This window comes from Leptidea sinapis, chromosome 14 (assembly GCF_905404315.1).
Source record: "Leptidea sinapis chromosome 14, ilLepSina1.1, whole genome shotgun sequence".
NCBI lineage: Eukaryota > Metazoa > Arthropoda > Insecta > Lepidoptera > Pieridae > Leptidea > Leptidea sinapis.
This window is the reverse complement of record NC_066278.1, coordinates 4230739-4250799: the sequence shown is the minus strand read 5'-3', so window position 1 is coordinate 4250799 and position 20061 is coordinate 4230739. Positions and strand designations below refer to the sequence as shown.

Here is a 20061-nt window from a genome sequence, read left to right as displayed (position 1 = left end):
CCCGGGAGGGTTCACTTAAAAGTTGTATAATATTCTCTACTTCTCATACCGTGGTAATAAATCGGCAAGGAATTTAAAATCCTTATCACATTCATTGAAAGACATTGCGTTTCGGATTACACTATTGTTCTAATACTCGGTAATTATCACCTAGATACACCTTTCTTGTCACTAAGTAAGTGTAACCCGTTATTTAGCGATATTAGCTGTACGCAACGTTCTTTAACTTTTATAATAAAATATATATAATACTAGGACAGTAGGTATAGCAGGATACTTGAATAGCGAGAGTACTCACCAAATCAGCATCTGCATCTGCTGTCGAGTCTTGCCCAGCGCGTGAAATCCAATGTTCGGGGTTTTCGTGCGCGTTGATGATGATGTCCCAACGACCGACGAGGTTCTTTAATTCTTGCGGTTTAGCGGCTCGAAAACCACAGCTACTTTACACTCGGAAGACTTCATACCGACGAAAAGAAGCTACCGCGAGACTACTCGACTGCGCCAGTTATGTATCGGGCGTCGGGAATTGAGTTTTTAAAAAGCACTTTATTTAACAATATTTAATGTTACTCACAGGTAAATTGGAACAAGACTGAATAAACAATATTATAATTAAACTAAAGAAATGTAAAAGACAACGGGAGCTCGATCAGCACTACGTCGAGGTACGGGGTGGCAACGTATGTAGGTTTAGCCGTGTTGGGCCTGCGTAACTCAGGCTCTGCTTTTTTTTTCTGGTGATTGCGGCGGCAGATATAGTACATTACTTGAGCAGTCAGCAAAAGAGGCATTGATCTATGAACCTGTACCTACCTAATTGTGAGCCTAGGCGAAGCCTCGTTAGTCCATCTATGCCTAGTTGTGGCCAAGCTGGTTGGTTACGGTAATCCTTGGTCACCATGTTTCGGAGTAAAAGATCGTTCCATTTTTAAATTATACGATAGATGACTTTACCAGTCTATAAATAAAAAAACAGTTTTCGAACGAAGCCGTCTAGACAGGGCAATCGTGCGGAGGAATTCCGGAGGCAGTTCGGGACAACACTTTAAGGGCTAACTTCAGTCGTATGCTCTGAAGCACACTCGTTTTTTTTATAATTAAGGTCATGAACAGAAATTTCAAATCCAGTAAATCTAGAAGTTGTGGAATAAACTTCCTTATGTGGTGTTTCCAGGATGATACAACATGGGTACTATCAAAAAAAAGTGCACCTGTGATTCCTCTGGTGTTGCAAGAGAATGTGTACTTAGCATTAGGTGACCCGTAATACTTGTTTGTCTTCCTCTTCCATAAAAAAATTGTGCAAAAAAATTCGCGTGTAGTGAATCTTGAGGATATAATTAAATCCACAATCTGAACAGCAAATAGAAGCGTATATGAAGCTACGCCATCATGGAGAGCAGGTCTCTGTAAAAGTTGTTAATAAAAATGCATACACATTACCACTTAGTAAAGTTATTTTTATTAATAATTGTCATTTATTTGTATTGGCTCTGGTGTAAAAGAATCATTTTCATCAACATGATTGGATTCTGTGGTTTCTGTATTTTCATTTGCAACTTTTTCAATTTCTGGTTCATCAGGGATTTCTTTCTGTTTTCGCCATTGTTTAGCTGCTGCCAGCAGTTTAAGATTTGGACGAACCATTTCATCTTCTGGAAATATGTAATCAAACACTTCTTCCCATCCCTCCTCCACACCACTTTCACTAACAATTTTTTGTCTTTTCTTAACTCTTCTTGGCATTTTTGAAACAACTTTCTCAAGTTTATTTTCATCTCCAATTTCAGTCTCAAAATCTTTCCAAGCTTCAAGTAACAGAACCCTGGATTCCTTTTCACCAGCACTTCTAAGACTATCATTAGCTCTCTCATAAACTCGACGAGCTAATTCAATATTAATATTGTCAGGATTTTCAGCATTTAACTCAAATTTTGCATAAGAAAGCCAAACTTTAACATGGACTGTTCTTTCTAAAAGTCGCTCATATAGTTGTCTTGCTCTCTCTGTTTCCCCTTGAGATGTTTCAAAGTCTATATAACTCTTCCACAACAATTCTGGCATATCCAATCTTGCCTGACCTACAGCTATTTCATATATAGCCCTAGCTCTGTCATTATCACCCAACAATGTTTCAAGTTCTGAAAACTTAATCCATGTTATACAATTCTCTGGACCATATTCTAAAAACTTTTGATATAATATTCTGCATCGGTCAAACTCTCTTAGTTGAATTTCTAAATCAATGTAACCTCTGTATAATTTGTCTCTTGGGCAAATACCCAAGGCCATGCCTAATGTTTTCCTAGCCTGTTTTAAATTTTTACATCTTACTTCTAATTGAGCGTACATTAGCCAAATTTTGGAGAATGTGAATGTTTTATGAGGGATTAATTCTAAACATGTTTTATATACTTGTTTAGCTCGTTCTATATCTTCAGCTTCCAACTCTTCATATAGTGCATAATTTATCCATAAATATATATACCTTCTCCAAAACTGTTTATCTTTTGTGGGTGGAACATTAGCTATTGCTCTTTCATAAGTGTCTCTAATAACATCAACATTTCCCTCGTTTTCAACAAGTCTTATATAATCAAACCAGGCATCATAGTTGGTTGGATTTTCTATAACTTCTTGTTCATACATATATTTTCTCTTATTAACAATAACATCTTCAATACCTGATCTGTCACCATATTTCTTTTCATGAATAGTGTATGCTTTATATAGTTCCTTGTTTCTGTCTTTTGAAATATGATCCAAAGCATACTTATAGATAACTCTAGCTCTGTCATGTTCTTTCTGGTTTTCTTCAAACTTAGCAAATGCAATAAATAATCTCTCATCCAATTCTTCATCACCAAAAAACTCAACAGCCCTTTCATATACTTTCCTTGAGCTGTTTATAAAGCCATGATTTTCTTCAAACTTTGCATATTTGATCCAGTTTTTAACATCAGGATGTACCATTACAAATCTTTCGTAAATTTGCCTTGCTCTATCCAGTTCCTTATATCTCAATTCAAAATTGATATATGTTTGCCAGGCCTGTTCATCTGGTTGCCATTCCATCCATCTTTCAAATACCTAAAATTTGTAAATAGAAAAATAAAAATAATTCATTATTTTTATTTTTTTCTATTGAAAATATTATAAATACTTAAATTATACTGGTCAGCAAAAGGGTGGTCCAGATAGTGGTCAATACCACTGGGAGAGCAAAGTAGTTAGAGGTTGTCCCCAAGGGGTGTCCTATCACCACTCCTGTAGAACATAGCAGTAGACAGCCTCCTAAAGAGGCTGTATGAAAGAGGTTACACTACTATTGGTTATTCAGGTGACCTAGCAATGCTGATAAATAGGAATAATGAGAATGTTCTATGTAAAGTAATGTGTTCAGATTGTAGAGGAATGGTGTAATGAACATCAATAAGTTTGAAAAAGACAAAACTTATCCTTTTCACAAACAAGAGGAAGTTACAAGAACTCCAGCCAGCAAAATTATTTAACACTTTACTCTCCCTTTCAAAACAAGTGAAATATCTGGGTGTCATCCTTGACTATTGATAATTTGAATTGGTTAAGCCATATTGAAGCCAAAACAAATAAGTCCTGTTGCCTTTCACCAGTGAAAAGGCTAATTGGTAAAAGACAGTGTTATTGTCTGCAAATAGTACTTTGGCTATACACCATCATCAGGTCCTCCCTATCTCGATCCTACCTAGTTGTATGGTGGTACAAACACAAAAATGGCAGTAAAATTGAAACTCCAGAGTTTACAATTCTTAGCAACCATAGCAACTACTGGATGTATGACAACCACTACTTCCTTAGATCCTCCTTCCTTACAATCCTTAGATCTTGTTGTACAGGAAGAGGCAAGGGCTGCCACTTTAAGACTAAGGGTAAATGGACTGTGGAAACAAAACACAGAAATCACACATTCTAAAGTTCTGCAGGGAATCTTGAGAGAAATATAACCTCTTGGTGCATCTATGAACAAAAACACTGTGCCCTAAGTATTTGATTGAAAATGTAATATTCCACCTAATGCAAAAGCAAAAGATTTAGAGGATGCATGGATGCAGAAATGTGGACAAACAACAGGCACATATCCTCTAATATCCAGCATAGCTCCCTGATGCCTGTAGCAATATGAAAAGGCTGCTAGACATCGGGATGGTCTGGGCTGGTTGGAGTAAGAAGACAAATGGCATGCACAATGGCCCAATCCAGAGCCAATGTGTAACAGCAAAGTGAAACTAATATTGCAAATAAACAAAATTTATGAAATGCTCAAATAAGTTATGTGTATAGATTGTCCAACAAACAATCATACTTAGGGCAAAATTCAGATAACACACTTGTGGAATGAACAAATTAATAATTTTTATTTAAAAAAAAAAAGTTTTGTTGCATATACATTATTTTTCTTACTTGTCTAGCTGCTGGCACATTTTCTAGCATCTCTTCCATGTAGGTGTACTTATACCAAAATTGTGAAACTCTTGGTAATATAGTGACAGCTCTATCCCAGAGGTTCCTTGCATGATTAACCTGTCTATTCCGCATTTCCATTTCAGCGTATTTCAGCCTATAAAAAAACACCAAATGAATAAAGGGTTATTGATAATTCAACATATTATATATATATATTCCCCATATTCATGATACAAAATTGAACTACTTTTGAGTTATAATACTTTGTTTCAAAATCAGTAAAAAAACATCAAAAATTTAAAAATTTATTTAATAAATCCCGCATTGTTCATAAAATTTTGTTTTTCTAATTTTATTTGTGTATTAATCCTAGAAGTGAGGGTTATCACTTTAAAAAACATAACATATTGTTTAGATTTACAAGAGTGACATCTCAAGTCAATTACCTAATATTATGCAAATATTGGGGTTGAACAGGTTATCAACTGTAAAGTAGTACCTGTAGATGAAGCCACAACTTGAGAGTTGAACAAAGCAAACAGAATTTTAAAACGAGGCGGTACTGAATGCTGGAGGTCGTGGGTTCGAATCTCGCATCATTCATAAAATTTTGTTTTTCAAATTTTATTTGTGTAAGTAATATGTACATTTCTGTTGAGTAATGGAATATGTATGTACATATTCTTGAACAAAATCTTTGATGAAATTATGTAATTATTATAAATTATAATTTAATTCAAATGTATCAAGTTTCATTAACAGGCTTTTATTTTATGGAGGTAGGATATGTACAGTTAATATGAATAAAAAAAAGATAAAAAACCATTATAAAGTTACACACCACAAGGTAACATTTCTGTGATCAACATCCAAAGCTCTTTCATAAATAGAACGAGCTCTCTGAACCTGTTTCTGTGATTCTTCCCACTGAGCATATTTGAGCCAATTTCCAATAACCTAAAACAATAATTTATAAGTTAAAACAATAATATAAAAACTAACATTCATGGTATGAATTAATAATTAAAAGGGCAATCAGAGGTGGAATAGTATTAAATCCTTAATATCAAATGCTTTCAAATCTTTGCAATATACTATATTTTAGAATCCAATAACTTTAGACTATATTACCAGATATAGAAATAATTAGATATACAGGAATACTCTAATTGTTAAATGTTTTAATTCACATGAAATATATGATTGACTTACTAATCTATTTTTCCTGATATTATCTTCAAATGCTTTTCTTTTCCGCTGCTGATAATCTCTCAATTCTTCTGGGTCAGAAATTTTTTGTTTTGGTGGAGGTGGTAGTATTTCTAGGTCTCGTTCCTTAGCCTCTCTGAGCAATTGCTCAGCAGTTATTTGTATTTCGGCTGGAGCTTTATTTTTAACCTAAAATTGAATATATTTACTTACATTTACCACACAATTTTTCAAATCAAAGTAAGTCTTGTTTGAATATGTTTAATTAATCAGCATACCTTTGCCACTTTAGGCATCTTTGCTGAGCTTCCTTCCATTTTAATATAATAAAGCTTAGCTGAAGAATTAAAAATGAACGCCTCTATTGATGTAATAATAAGCCTAGGTTTAAATAATCACATAATCAGGTATTGCTTAAAAGGAGATCTAAACATCTCGTTACAATAAATATATTCACTGTGTACACATACAACACACAATTTGTCAATTACTAATAATACGGTACCTACAATAATTCTATTCTTTCTAAATAAGTACTACTAAAATGTTAGAATAATATTCCAATATTTTTACGCGTTTACATTAAAACATATATTTTTTTAATAATTAATATTTATATTTCCCAATGAAAAAAATTTCAAATGAATCTCTCAATACTCAATAGTCTTTTTTTTTTCGTCCAATATTAGGACAGGCAAAGGGTTTCAATAGTCTATATGTATGGCCAAATGTCACGAACTCAGAATAGGTAGGTAATAATGACAGTACACTCCACAACTTTTTGAAGTGAAAACTTCTATAACGGCGTTGAGCACTTTTCTTGGGACGGGTATAAAATGTGTGAATGTGAACTCTCATCAGGACACGTGACCTACGGGCCTACCATGTAAAAAAAGGAAAATGGAATTGATGAAAGATGAGATGAGAATACTTTATTGGACTCTTGTAAAACAAAATACTGAAAATAAATACCGAAAATGAAAATACTATTGACGAGGCAGTAACGGCCTGGGTCGATTTTTTTTTAAACTTATTAACAACACGATTCACTTTCCTCTTAGGAAGTAGCAACTTTTTTCGAATCGCTCACTTTGACACTAAGCTATCCAGTTTAGGTTGAAATATTACCTCATGGTACGAATGAATGAACGAACTAAATCAGTTGGCCATTCAATTTCTAGATTTGAAAAAAATAATGACGTCGTGGTACGAAATAGCAAAGCAGTTCATTTTAGGTTGTCAATTGAATCGCAATAAGAGTTCATGGTAGGCCCGCATATTTATTTTCAAAATGTTTATATTTCATGAAAAAGTTAAATTTCCGAATGATTAAATCAATTCTTTCAAAAATAAAAAAAAATTGTCCAGTCTTTTCGGATCCAATCAGTTCGGGTCATCCCTTGCAATGTCGCCGTTAAATGAAAAAGGCGCTTACAAGGAACAGCTGATGATCCCATGATACTCAAATAGCTAATATACATCATGGGTATTGAGTAAAAGTAGATATAAATAGTTTTTTTGTTCGTGTCAGTACAATATACGTACGTAAATCTAATACTACTGGTCCGGAGCAACGACCGTCTCGCTGTCTCCTGTCTTGCGTCTCGGTCTCCTGTCTCTGTCTCGCTCGCGAACTGTCGCGTTTACATTGCCTAACGTCAAGTAACGGTCGCGGTCTCTGGTCTCACTGGTCTCAGTCTCCTGTCTCGGTCTCCCGTCTCCGTCGCGGCGCAAACCGCCATCTGAAGGAGTCGAAAGACAGCATCAGGCTGATGCTGATGCCATCAGCCATATCGCAAGTTTGTAGGTAACTGGAAATGCCGTTATATGACGGGTATATACGGGTATAATAATAATATAAATTTTTGGTATTTGCCAAAACAAAATAATCGAATGCCGATTATCAAGAGTCATCGATTCAATGGATCAGTTCGATACAGCATATCGATTTAAAAAAATCTATCTTTTAGACCTAAAAATCGAATCTCCTCTCTCTATTCATACAATGGATAAAAAAAAAGTTTAAAGTACAGATTTCAGATTTACCATTACCACATTTTACTCTTACATGGGTTATGGGTAAGAGACAAGAGTACACTTGAAAATTTAAAAATATTCACAACGGTCATGGACTAATTACGATACTATAGTTTTTGTTTAAATATTATAAGTATTAATATTGGATTTTATAATATCTCCTTTAAACCTTAACGAATAACCTATCATCTCTATTCTATTTGGCAAAGATGTTATTGAAACAATATGTAAAATTTATATGTTTGCGTAAGTACATTGATTATTATTCAGTAGAATAGTACAGAAGTAGTATATTTATTTACTTTTATATCATAGAGTAACATAATTGCTTAGCCTGCCTAATATTATACAATACAATTTTAGTTGGTAACCGGCGAATCAGCCAAGAACCATGCAATAATATCTTATTTTAAATCTGCTACAATTTAGTAAGTCTTCTTTGTCAAAGAAGCTTTAACATATTTCTCAAATTTGTGCTAAATGAGCCCTAGTATATGGTCTGGTATTTTTTTGTAAAATTGAAACCAAGATGTATGAAGGTATACTAGATAAACTATTACATGGAATATACAGTGAATATAACTTGATGGTAGGTTAGTGATCACCACAGTCCACAAGCCATGCTGCTTCACACAACAAGAATAACTGGAGGGATGATGGCCGTTTAGGTAGGTTTAGCTACAAACATTTTAAAGGTACCAATATCCTTTGAACCTGAAAATAATACTTAATGTAGAGATGCATGCTGACAACATTGATTTTTTAAATACTGAAAGTTTCAATTAAATCCGAGAAAGTGTAATGACTTAAAATAAATATTTAAAAAGGTTTACTTCAAACTGTAGTTAAAAGTGCATGATAATAGTTTGACTCCATTGCCATGTTTCAGGTCAATCAAGATGGATTACATGCCTCAAAAACAATTCTATCGGGCAGTTAGACTATTTAAAGTCTATTGTTGATAGTGACAAAATAGATTGGTCTCAAGTGAAAAGTCATATACTGAAAATACGTGGTAATTATAATGAGAAAAGTGTGGATGCATTCATGTTGAAGTTCATGGTAAATCACCAAAAGTTTGATGCAGCCATTACATTTGCTGAGTACATAAAAGCAGAAAATAAAGTATTATCTATTGGTGCTATAAATGCCCTACTTCATCTTTACTCTGCTTATGGAGCTAAGTTCCCACTACCAGATAACGATAAGAAGTTCATATTAGATATTTATAATCATTTGTATGATAAATATGAAGCTCTGGATTATACGACAAGTGAGAACTTGCTCCATGCACTATGTGTTATAGATGAGTGGAAGAAAGCTACAAAAGTTATAGAAGATATAAAACTTAGTGGAACACCATCACATTCTGCCTACAGTACACTAATAAGTACAATATTTAGATGTAATAAAAAAGTAGATGCACTTAAGTTAATTGATGAAAGTGTGAATAACAAAAGGCCACTTTTAGATAAAGCATATGATGAATGGATAAAATATGTTTTTAGGAAATATAAGGATAAAAAAACAATTATAAAGTATTTGGATGAGATATGTACTCACATTGCTGACAGCTGTTCCCCGGTTACTGAAGTCACAATAAATAAAATTAAGGAATCCTATACATTATTAGAATGGAATGCAAAATATACTGAAATTTTAAGGAAGAAGTAAGCTTATTAGAAATATTTTTATTATGCACATACTGATGTGTTATGTGAAATGTAATACCTTAAAGATATCACAAAGTTATGTGAGGAAAACAACTCTCACATATTGACATGGGCTTGGGTATGTTAAGACAGGCTGTTCTCCTGTCGTCTTACTGACAGATATGCCAGGTCCAGGAGATACTTCAAAATTTACCATTAATAAGTACCATATTTTGCTGGCTTATAACAGTATGCTGTCATCAACCAGATTGACATCAACTTGCATTCTACAACAGCTCACAGTCAGTTGTGGAATCAATTACAAGCGGCTGTTTTCCCAAAATGATACAACTGAGGGACCTTCATGCTCAAAAAGCAAGCATACTCTCGCCTTAAAGACCTTCATATCACAAAGTATTCTTTTGAGAAACTTACACTATTTAAATATAAAATAGATAAAAACTGCCCCACTTCTTTTGGCTCATCTCGGAGGGGCACTACCATAGCCATTGATATTGCAAAATGTTCTTAGAAATAATTTTATAAAGATATATATTTTTGTTTTAGTGGTGAATGCATGAATTGTCATCAACTCCTAAGCAGACTAAAACTTTCAAATGAAGAATTTGAATCACTCCAACATAATGTAAAAGAAAAATTGATAGTTGGGTCTGATTTATTCTTGAAATCAACACCTGACGAACTGGAAACGTTTTTAAAGTTTGTAGAAAAAACTGCCCCTTATGATGTTGTATTGGATGCATTGAACATAGCCTATGTTGCGAAAACAACATTTAAGGACAAATTGTATTTGTTATCATATGCAGTTGATTACTTTGCAGAAAGAGAACTGAAAATTTTGGTTTTGGGTAGGAAACATATGTTGAAATGGGGACAGCAGTCATGGCGATCTATATCCAAAAAATCATTTACATTCTTTACCGACAACCTGTGAGTGTTTTTAATTTCAGAAACTCTATTTAATTTTGATTCTACATTAGCCTACAAACATATTACTCATTAGTACAAATATTGATACAACTGCAAATGACAATATACTCTCTAAAGGGCTTTTTTACCTTTCAAGTGTGGAATTTCTGCTCCAAACAGTGAAATATGGTGTATCATAATATAATAAAATCAGTTTACCATTGAGTGGTATACAGTAAAACCAGCTTAAGACGATTTCACAGGGTCCCAACCAACAATGTCTTAGCGATAAAGCATAATGTGCGATAGGGAAATAAAACTACATAATATTATGTTCTAATATCATATGTATATTATGTAGGTATTAAATTATACATTTATAAATTAAACTAAATACATACCCTCTTATTCATAATAGACTGCTAACTTAAAGCATTGCTAATTCTCACTCTGTCTTCTTCTATTGACCTAAGTCAGAATGAGAAAAAACACTCCTAAGCAGCTGTTTAAAGTTAGCGGACCATTATGAATAAGGGGGATAGTGTAATTTAAATTGTGTTATTTAAAGTAATCACTTATTTTGGTTTGACAGAAAGATTTTGATGAGTTAGCAATTACAAGATTTTCAATATAATTTAACTTTTGCAGTGCTTTGCTTCGCTTTGATTTAAAGAAGCGGCAAGGCGTCTTAACTCACTGACTAATAATTATGATCACTAACTAATGATAATGCCTAGGCGATTGACAAAATCTGAGTTGACTCCTCTTCATCTTTATCATTCTCACTTTGGGCTCGTTTTTGTATGTTATTGACATTCTCTCTAAGATCTTTAATTGATTGAATTTCAAATGTCATCAATGGAAGAATATCCAGTAAAACCTATTAAACGGGATGAAAACATGGGAGTCGCAAGTAGCGGTATTAAGCATGATCAAATTAAGCGGGTTCTACTGTATTGACTAATATGTTGTTATAAAAAAAATTATGCTCATATATTTCACACCATCATGACTTCAAGAGTTCACTTGAGAATTAATGAATACAACATTATTTCAAATTAAAATACTTACATTCCTTGTCATTAGGTCAAAATATGACACTCTGCTATTTTTTGTTTTTATGGTTGGTTTATATTTTCAGAACTCAGGATGATCCTTACTTCATAACTGCAGCAATATTAAGTGGTTCTCACACAGATTTCGTATCACGTGATTTATTGAGAGGCCATCGTTTTGTATTGAAACAAGATAAATTAAGAAATATATTTCAACGATGGCAATGGCAACATCAGTGGAAATTGTTTAGCACAAGAAGAGGACTGAAAATCCAGGTGAGATAGAGGACAATTCCTTACAAGTGTTGCTATTGAGCCGATTAATCGAACTTTTTTTACCGGCACAAAAATGTGCGATAAGATTTGTAAAATCATTGATTCACAACGAAATTTTCGTATTTAAGTTTTATACAGAAGGCACGCTGGAGTCCAGTAAAACACACCATTACGACTAACATACATATTCCAAGAAGTATTTTTAAAGTTTCTCTACTCAAACTCAACTGAGTTTGTTAACCTTGAGGATTATTTAAACACTTCTCCAAACCGGTATTCTTTATAATTTTAATATTTGGTGTATCTCGAGACTCCTCCGATAAGATTGAGTCGAGCTGGAGTAAAAGGAAATCCTCGTCACCCATGGTGTAGAGGAAATACATCATAGAATTATTGTAAAAACGTTCGTAGACCATGAATTATGTGAATGTTTGCCATCATTGTAGCATATATACATCCCAGTGATAATTGGGCCTTGGACAGATCACTATCAAGGCTTCTTGCTCTATACACTTTATCAGTATAGTTTCTCTTTTTATTAATGATCCGTTACTGGTTGTTTTGGAAATCTACTTTCCTCGCGCGCATTCCGTATGGAATCAGTACGTTTATAAAATCTCGGTTTATACAGAATAACGATGAATACTTATAAAAAACTATGTTTTATGGCGGGTATTGCTTATTTTTTTTTATGGAACTGGATAACAAACGAGCGTACGGGTCACCTGGTTTTAAGTGATCACCGCCGCCCACATTCTCTTGCTGTAGCAAGATTCTAGATTCCTCTGGTGTACCAGAGGAATCACGTTGCCGGCCTTTAAAGAAGGTGTACGCGCTTTTTTTGAAGGTCATGTCAGGTCTCCCAGAAACACCGCACAAGGAAGTTCATTCCACAGCTTTGTAGTACGTGGAATAAAGCTCCTTGAAAACCGCACTGTGGAGGACCACCACACATCCAGATGGTGGGGATGATATCCTAATTCGTGGCGTGTCGTGCGAAGGTGGAATTCGGCGGCAGGAATCAGGTGAAACAGCTCTTCGGAACACTCCCCATCAAAAATGCGGTAGAGGACACACAATGAAGCGATGTCTACGCAACGCCAAGTGATCCAGCCGTTCCGTTTGCTTCCCAGATAAATATAATATTCGTATTGTAACTTGGTTAAAACTTAGTATTCCGCAGCACGATTTATGAGGTAAAAAATATTGTAATTGATAGAGCTTTACTCCACGATTATAATGCTAACACACTTATTACAAGGTAAAGCATTTTATCGTAAGGCATTTTTTAGGTTTTGGGACATTTTTATGGGGAGGAAAGAAAGGGCCCGCTACGCTCGGCTCGTGCGTTGTTTTAACTGTTCTAACATAACCTAATGTAACCAATTTTTATTATAATCGTGGACTAAAGCTCTATCAACTACAATATTTTTACCTCCTAATTTGTGCTACAGGATACTAATTCCAACCCGGATAACAATTATTTAAATGCTGAACAAATACGATATTCTTATCTACTATACTACCTTATAACATATTATTACTACTTTATAAAATCACTTAGAAATACGGTTTTATTTCATTTTTTACTCATTAAATTTGATTTCACATTTCTGATAGCTTTAGACTATATTACTCCTGAATACTTATTTTTATTTTTATTTTTTTTATTATAACTGGCTCCGTCGACGTCAAGGTGGAGAGATTTTTTATTTTAATTTAGCTGATTGAAGTATATAAAGAGCTGATTTAAAAGGAAATGATCGGTTGATATAGCTGTAGTTTTTTTTGTGAACTGAAGAATAGACAACAAGAGTTAGTACGGTTAGTAATAAACACCCATAATATTAACTACATTGTTAGTATCTAATCTAAGTTTAAGGGAGAAATGTGTGAATGTAAGTGAGAATATGTGCCTAATAGAAGCGTAGAAAGTATGGAGGATAGAAATTACAATTTAATATTATTGCGGGAAATAAATTTGTAAAGAATCTTTATGAAAGGGGATTGGCATAAAGTAAGAAGAACATCCCTTGTTGATGGGGCGAGGGATATCCTTCGGTAGAAGGTCAAGGTATAAAGGAATTGACAATTTAGGGCAATAGAAAAAAATATGTTCAAGAGTACCTTCCTCAAGGCCACATTCACATATAGAATGGTCCCTTACCCGAATCTTGGCCAAAAATACTGGGGAACAAACAAATCCCAAGCGATATGTCGTATGATGACAGAAGTGAAAAGTTTATTGTGTTTTTTTTTGTGGAAAGATCCAGGGCTTAGAGGCGATAAAGGGTTGTTTAGAACCATAGAATTTATCTTTAGTTTTTTTTCTGGTTTGGCATTCCATGAATCAACCAGAAAGGGTTTAGACATAGCGCGTAGGTCTCGAGGAAAACAGGAATTAAATTTTAATGTTCCAGACTGAATCGCGTCTTTAGCGCACGAGTCTGCAATTTCATTGCCAGTTACCCCTGATTGCTAGGTATCCAAGCTAATGCAACTTCTATTCCTATTATGTGACATCTGTACAAGGGATGCCTTTATTCTTAAATTAATTGTTAAGTTTTTTGAAGATTTGAATGGATTTTTTGTTAGGTCCAACAAGCAGCTTAATGAGTCAGACAGGATTAAAGCCTTGTTGATCTTATGTGATTCAACATATGACACCGCCTCTGACAGGGCAATTGATTCGCCAGTAAAGATGGAATTCTGCGGGGGACTTTTGTAATTTAAAATTATATGGAACTTAGGGATCCAAACTGCAGACCCGACCCAGCTATTGTTGGATAATTTGGATGCGTCCGTGTACAACCTCACCCAATCAGACCAATCAGAAGATAGAATGGAATTACATTTTCTATTGGCTTCAGCGCAGTGTTTAGTAATTCCAAAAGGAAAATGAGAGACTGATATTCTACTTCAAAGACTGGGCATAAGGCTGATTGGAAAATGGGAACTGGAAAGGCTTTAAATTTAGTATAAGAATTAATTAACGGAGGCGGTTCTTTAGAAGACCAATATAAAGAAGTTTGAATAGTTAGAGACATAGAGTGCAGAATATCAAGAAGGGGGTGTGCGCTAAATTGGATTACGTTAGTTAGGAATCTATAGGTTAGGTACTGACGGCGACGGTGAAGAGGTGGGTCTACACACTCCACTTGGAAAGCGTTGACAATAGAACATTTCATAGCACCAGTTATTATTCGTAAGCATTTGGACTGGATTTTCTCTAATTTGGACAGGGCTATTTTGCTACACGGCTCAAGTAGAAAACTACCGTAATCAAAATGACTACGAACGATAGCATTGTACAAAGTTTTTGACAAAATGGGTGGGCACCCCAGCGTACCCCCGAAAGGGCCCTCATAACGTTGACACCCCTCTCACATTTCTTAACAATGTACTTTAAGTGGTGAATACCGGAGAGCTTAGAGTCAAGAAAAAGACCTAGGAATTTAACATTATCCTTAAACGGGACTGCCTACTGAGAGATTTATGACCGGTATAGTGCGTTTTCGGGAAAAAAATAACCGCAGTACATTTGGGAACAGAAAGAGAGAGGTTGTGGTCTAAGAGCCATTGATTTAGATAATATAAAGCAGAATTTAAGCAAGATGAAGAATAGTTGAAAGAAGATGAGATGGAGTATAGTGCTATATCATCAGCATATTGAAGAATTTGCAGAATGGGCTAACAGTAAGGCCTAGGTCAGAAGTATATATATTATATAGGATAGGACTAAACACCGAACCCTGTGGGAGGCCCTTCCAGACAGTTCGAGGTGGGAGGAGGGTTCCTTGAAGGCGGACGGAAATAGAGCGACCCATTAACATATTACAAATGATATTGATCAACCTAACAGGAATACTCAGCTGGTGCTAACCTGTTTTTTACCAAATTTTCCATAATTTTGGCCAGAAGTGACGACAAAGCAATGGGACGATAGGAGGAAGCAACCAATGGGTCCTTGCCAGGTTAAACCTGGCAAGGACCCATTGGTTGAAGGATGGGAATAATAATTTGTGTTCTCCAAGATATCAGGATTACAGAGGAGGACTAGAACGAATTGAGAATATTAAGAAGGAATTTTTTGCTAGTGGTGGAGGATTTACAAATGAAGGAATAAGGTATACCATCCGCGCCAGGAGAGGAATCACGAAGGTGACCAAGAACAGATGTTAGTTCGGAGAAGGAAAAAGGATCGTTCATTTTGTCTGAGTCGGAAAGGGTAGAAATCGGATCGGGGGTAAAAAGGCAATCAGATTCAGGGACGTAGGGAGGAGCTAGATGGCAAAATAAGTCATTAATAATAGAGTTTGGGTCATTGTTTGAAATGTCCGGCATGTCAAAACCTATACGATACGTTTTTATATTTTTCCAAACGAGGGAAAGGGGGGAACGAGGAGATAAGGATTCACAGAATTGAAGCCATCCAAGGGATTTCTTTTTGGAAAGAAGTCTTGATGTGCGAGCAAAAATCTGTTTAAAGGAAATAAAATCAGCCGTGCTACAAGATGTGGAGAATATTTTCTCAGCTTCTTTTCCCGAGCGGACCATGGCAGAGCATTCAGCATCCCACCAAGGAGGGGAAGAAGAAGTTAATTTTTGGTCAGGTTTTTTTATGGGAATTGAAGCATTAGCAGCTTGTAAAATTGACGAAATGAACTTCTCATATATCTGGAGACAATTAGATGTTGTTATCTCTGTAAAAGAGTCACTTTCTGAGTCCATAAGCAATGAAAATTGATGCCAATTGGCATTGGCGACTCGGTATTTGAGGAGAGGTTGGGAGGGAGAAAAGCGGGGAGATGGATGGGAATAAGAAATAATAATGGGAAAATGGCCAGTACCCAATGAACTTAGCACTAGCCAAGATAAGAGGGAGACTAGAGAAGGAGATGCAAGAGAAAGGTCTGGCACACTGATATTTACGAGTGGCAGATCCATCATTGAGGATACATAAATGTATGTCATCAAGAAGATCTAAAAAGAACGAGGAAGATGGGTCAATACAATGAGAACCCCAGATGGTGTGTCGGCAATTAAAATCACCTAATACCACCATGGGGCAAGGTATTGAGGAGAGGATAGTATTTAGTTCGAGAATGATGTTAGAATCGGGATGAGGAATATAAACAGAAACAAAAGATATATTAGCAGCTCTGGCAGCTACTACATGTAAACCTGGATTATGTATAGGCACAATAATTTGGGAGAATGTCATACATGTATTAATCAGCAGTGCACAACCTGCCCAACCATCATCCCTGTCATCCGGGAGGCAAGAAAAGCCTGAAATCCTAAAATGGGACCCATATGCCACGGATTAAGCAATAACATTGTGGGTGATTGGCATAGATGGCGCTGCAAGTCGCTTACATCGCGCTGATAATAATTGTATCAGTTTTGTAAGATTAGATAATTTATTCAATAAAAATTAAAAATACTACTAGTTATGTCAAAATTACATATTTTTGTATAGTGATACATTATTTTAAGTATCACTTTTAAACATTTACCACCGGCACCATATAACAATATAAAATAGTCTCTAAATATTACACATAAACACACCGACGCCACAAAAGTCGTGTATTGAATATTGGTCACATCATAAGTAATATAAGGGCAAGCTCTACCTAGTATCGCTTCATTGTGTGTCTTCTACCGCATTTATCACGGGGAGTGTTCCGAAGAGCAGTTTAACCTGATTCCTGCCGCCGAATTCCACCTTCGCACGACACGCGACAAGTTAGGATATCATCCCCACCATCTGGATGTGTGGCGGTCCTCCACAGTGCGGTTTTCAAGGGGCTTTCTTCCTCGTACTACAAAGCTGTGGAATGAGCTTCCTAGTGCGGTGTGACGGGACGATACGACATGGGTACCTTCAAAAAGGAAGGTGTCCTTCCTTAAAAGCCGGCAACGCTCTTGTGATTCCTCTGGTGTTGCAAGAGAATGTGGGCGGCGGTGATCACTTAACACCAGGTGACCCGTACGCTCGTTTGTCCTCCTATTCCATAAAAAAAGAGCTCTGGGAGGGTTCAAAAATAAAAGGTCGTGTACCCCAAAAGAGTAAAATTCCATGTTCCCAACATGGACTGGACCTTCATAATTCGAACCGTAAGCTAATCCTAAGGCCTATCTTGTTAGGCAGGATATATATTTAAGAGATAATTTGTGTAAGTAATATATATATATATATATATATATATATATTTTACACTCTTACACAAATTATCTTGCCCCAATCTAGGCATAGCCTGTACTATGGGTGCAAGACTACGATATATCTAATACAATATTCTTACTTAAACATAAATAAATACATATAAACATCCATGACTCGGAAACAAACATTTATATTCATCATATAAATGATTGCACCTACCGGGATTCGAACCCGGGACCTCTAACTCAGAAGGGACACTAACCACTGGGCTAAAGGGGTCGTCGCTATATTGGTATCTGCATGTAGTGTTTTATGTCTATAAAATACATGTGTATTTATAAATTATCAATAGAAGACTATTGATAATTTATAAATGAATAAATTTAGCTTACATCTCTCATATTCGTTAAGTAGGTCCTTATTACCCCCAAATGGGGCGTAAAATGTAGGTGACCAATTAGCGCTCTAGGGTAATGATGTAGCTAGCAAAGCCCTAGGGCGGTAAGTAATTAAAAAAAAAACTCTTCACTCTTAAAAAGTTCGCGTACATCTAACCATCATACTGGCAATAGACACCATGCATTCAGCCCAATGACAAAAGAGGTCGCTTCGTTTTTCAGCCTTGTCTTCGTATTAGTATAATAGTCATCAATTTTAATATCGAACGGCGAAGCTCAATTTCGTTCTTGAAAACAATAATTAAAAAAAAAAACATGAAAAAAGGCGGGAATAGAAAACTTTTACCTTAAATATTGTTTGTTTTTGGGATGTTTTTTATAATTACGTGCTAATTAAAAAAAAAACCATTCAATTCTGCAAGTGATGAAGATATATCACTGCTATCGCTGCACTCCCGATTCAATGAAAATGCAAGCTGAAGCAGCAATTAACAATATTTTATTATTGTAATGCCAGCCTCGCTGCGCTCGTGCGCTCGGGCTGCAATTGATGCCTTACAGCCCTTGGATACTAATCTACTATTCTACCTTAAACAGTATTATGTTTTACTACTACCGTTGTAGAGGTTGTTACATTACAAACTATGTTTCAGTCGCCGCTTAAGTTTACACCTTGCGCTCAAAAGAATAATGGTGTATGGCACATACCGTATGAGGCTGCGAATGCGTCTGCTGAAGGTAAAGTCAACGATGGAGTGCCGGATTGTGCTACATGGTTGTGTATGCAACCTAATTCTAAATTAAAATCATAATTGAATTTTTTCGACTTTTATTTATAGTATGAATAACCCCTAATTAGCTTGCTTTCCTTTGAACCGCCTCTCCACCATGATGTAATCAAACGAACACCCATTCTAAGGCAAGAAATATTTTTTTACATTAATATCTGTCCAAAAGTTATGAGTTTTCTTGAGCGTTCTTTCGCTAAGATTTTTCATCCGATTCGACACGTGTTTCACATCTGCACGAGGCATCCTCAGGAGATATTGAGAGATCGACGAATTCTACTTAGAGTCTCGTACCGGAGCTCCAGAATTATCTAAAGAAAACTCATAACATTTTGATAATTATGGTTTTCGGCAAAATAACGCCGAATTCAATAATTTTTCTGTAATGAATATTACTAGGGAGAAGAAAAAGTTAAGATACGATGATAGATAATAAGATAGAACCTAAGAATATGTTTGTAAGTTGATGATTATGTTTATTGAGGTCTCCATATTACTTAGAAGGTGTTTGGTGTCGGAGGCTATTAAAATTTTGCTATGCGTGGCAGTGGCGTAGCGTGCCTTGGCGGGGCCCTGTATAAAAATGTCCTTTGGGGCCCCTTTTGAAGGGTAAAGATTTCTCACAAAGGAAAAAAAAATTGTTAGCAAAAAATAATAATTATCTGTCGATTACTCTATCCAAAATTTATACAAACAATTCAAATTAAATATACACTCTCCTTGCCTTTTTTGGCAAGCTCTAAGACTATTGATTTTTGCTTACGCACGTCTGGAGCCCCCGTAACCCTGGGGCCCCGTATAATTGATACGGCGGTAGCGACGCCCCTGATGTGTGGTTATTTTATGTGTACAGCGTATTTTTTTTAAGATTGAGAACATTCTGGGAGGTCGGAATAACATATACATATATCTACCTGATTAGATTCTAGAATCTAGAGCATTTAAATGCGGGTTGATCGTTTCAACTGTAGCATCATTAATTATAACTAAAGACACACTACACCTAAAATTATCAGTTACGAAATTACGTGAAAAACAGCTACCTAACTATCTTATCGCAGAACCATCAATTGATGTCTGAAATTTGAGCCGCCATTT

At 35.5% G+C, this 20061-nt stretch overlaps 2 protein-coding genes across 4 annotated transcripts; one reads left to right on the top strand and one right to left on the bottom strand.

Annotated features, from left to right (window-relative positions):
• Nucleotides 1-1442: 1442 nt before the first annotated feature.
• LOC126967920 (protein crooked neck) lies at nucleotides 1443-6298 on the bottom strand. The gene is made up of 5 exons (XM_050812622.1): nucleotides 5934-6298; nucleotides 5659-5844; nucleotides 5288-5403; nucleotides 4444-4600; nucleotides 1443-3093 (listed from the first exon to the last, which is right to left on the bottom strand). The coding sequence occupies exons 1-5, from the start codon at nucleotides 5970-5972 to the stop codon at nucleotides 1468-1470; spliced, it is 2124 nt and encodes a 707-aa protein (XP_050668579.1). The 5' UTR covers nucleotides 5973-6298; the 3' UTR covers nucleotides 1443-1467.
• Nucleotides 6299-7323: 1025 nt separating this feature from the next.
• On the top strand, nucleotides 7324-18992 carry LOC126967921 (mitochondrial ribonuclease P catalytic subunit). 3 transcript variants are annotated; one of them, XM_050812625.1, is made up of 5 exons: nucleotides 7324-7462; nucleotides 8582-9362; nucleotides 9912-10295; nucleotides 11416-11605; nucleotides 18829-18992. In XM_050812625.1, exons 2-5 carry the CDS (start codon nucleotides 8740-8742, stop codon nucleotides 18985-18987), a joined length of 1356 nt encoding a protein of 451 aa, XP_050668582.1. In that variant the 5' UTR covers nucleotides 7324-7462; nucleotides 8582-8739; the 3' UTR covers nucleotides 18988-18992. The 3 variants fall into 3 exon arrangements, with proteins under 3 accessions (XP_050668582.1, XP_050668580.1, XP_050668583.1); XM_050812623.1 differs by lacking the exon at nucleotides 7324-7462 and adding an exon at nucleotides 7570-7938; XM_050812626.1 differs by lacking the exon at nucleotides 7324-7462 and adding an exon at nucleotides 7613-7938 and having other exon boundaries at nucleotides 9201-9362.
• Nucleotides 18993-20061: the final 1069 nt, after the last annotated feature.

Coding starts and splice junctions, on each gene's coding strand:
- LOC126967920 (XM_050812622.1), bottom strand. CDS start 5,972: ATGGAAGGAAGCTCAGCAAAGATGCCTAAAGTGGCAAAG. Junction 4,601..5,287: donor CACAGAAATGTTACCTTGTG/GTGTGTAACTTT, acceptor GTTTTTTTATAG/GCTGAAATACGCTGAAATGG. Junction 3,094..4,443: donor ATGTGCCAGCAGCTAGACAA/GTAAGAAAAATA, acceptor TACAAATTTTAG/GTATTTGAAAGATGGATGGA.
- LOC126967921 (XM_050812623.1), top strand. CDS start 7,902: ATGTTATTGAAACAATATGTAAAATTTATATGTTTGC. Junction 7,939..8,581: donor TGTAAAATTTATATGTTTGC/GTAAGTACATTG, acceptor GCCATGTTTCAG/GTCAATCAAGATGGATTACA. Junction 10,296..11,415: donor ACATTCTTTACCGACAACCT/GTGAGTGTTTTT, acceptor TTATATTTTCAG/AACTCAGGATGATCCTTACT.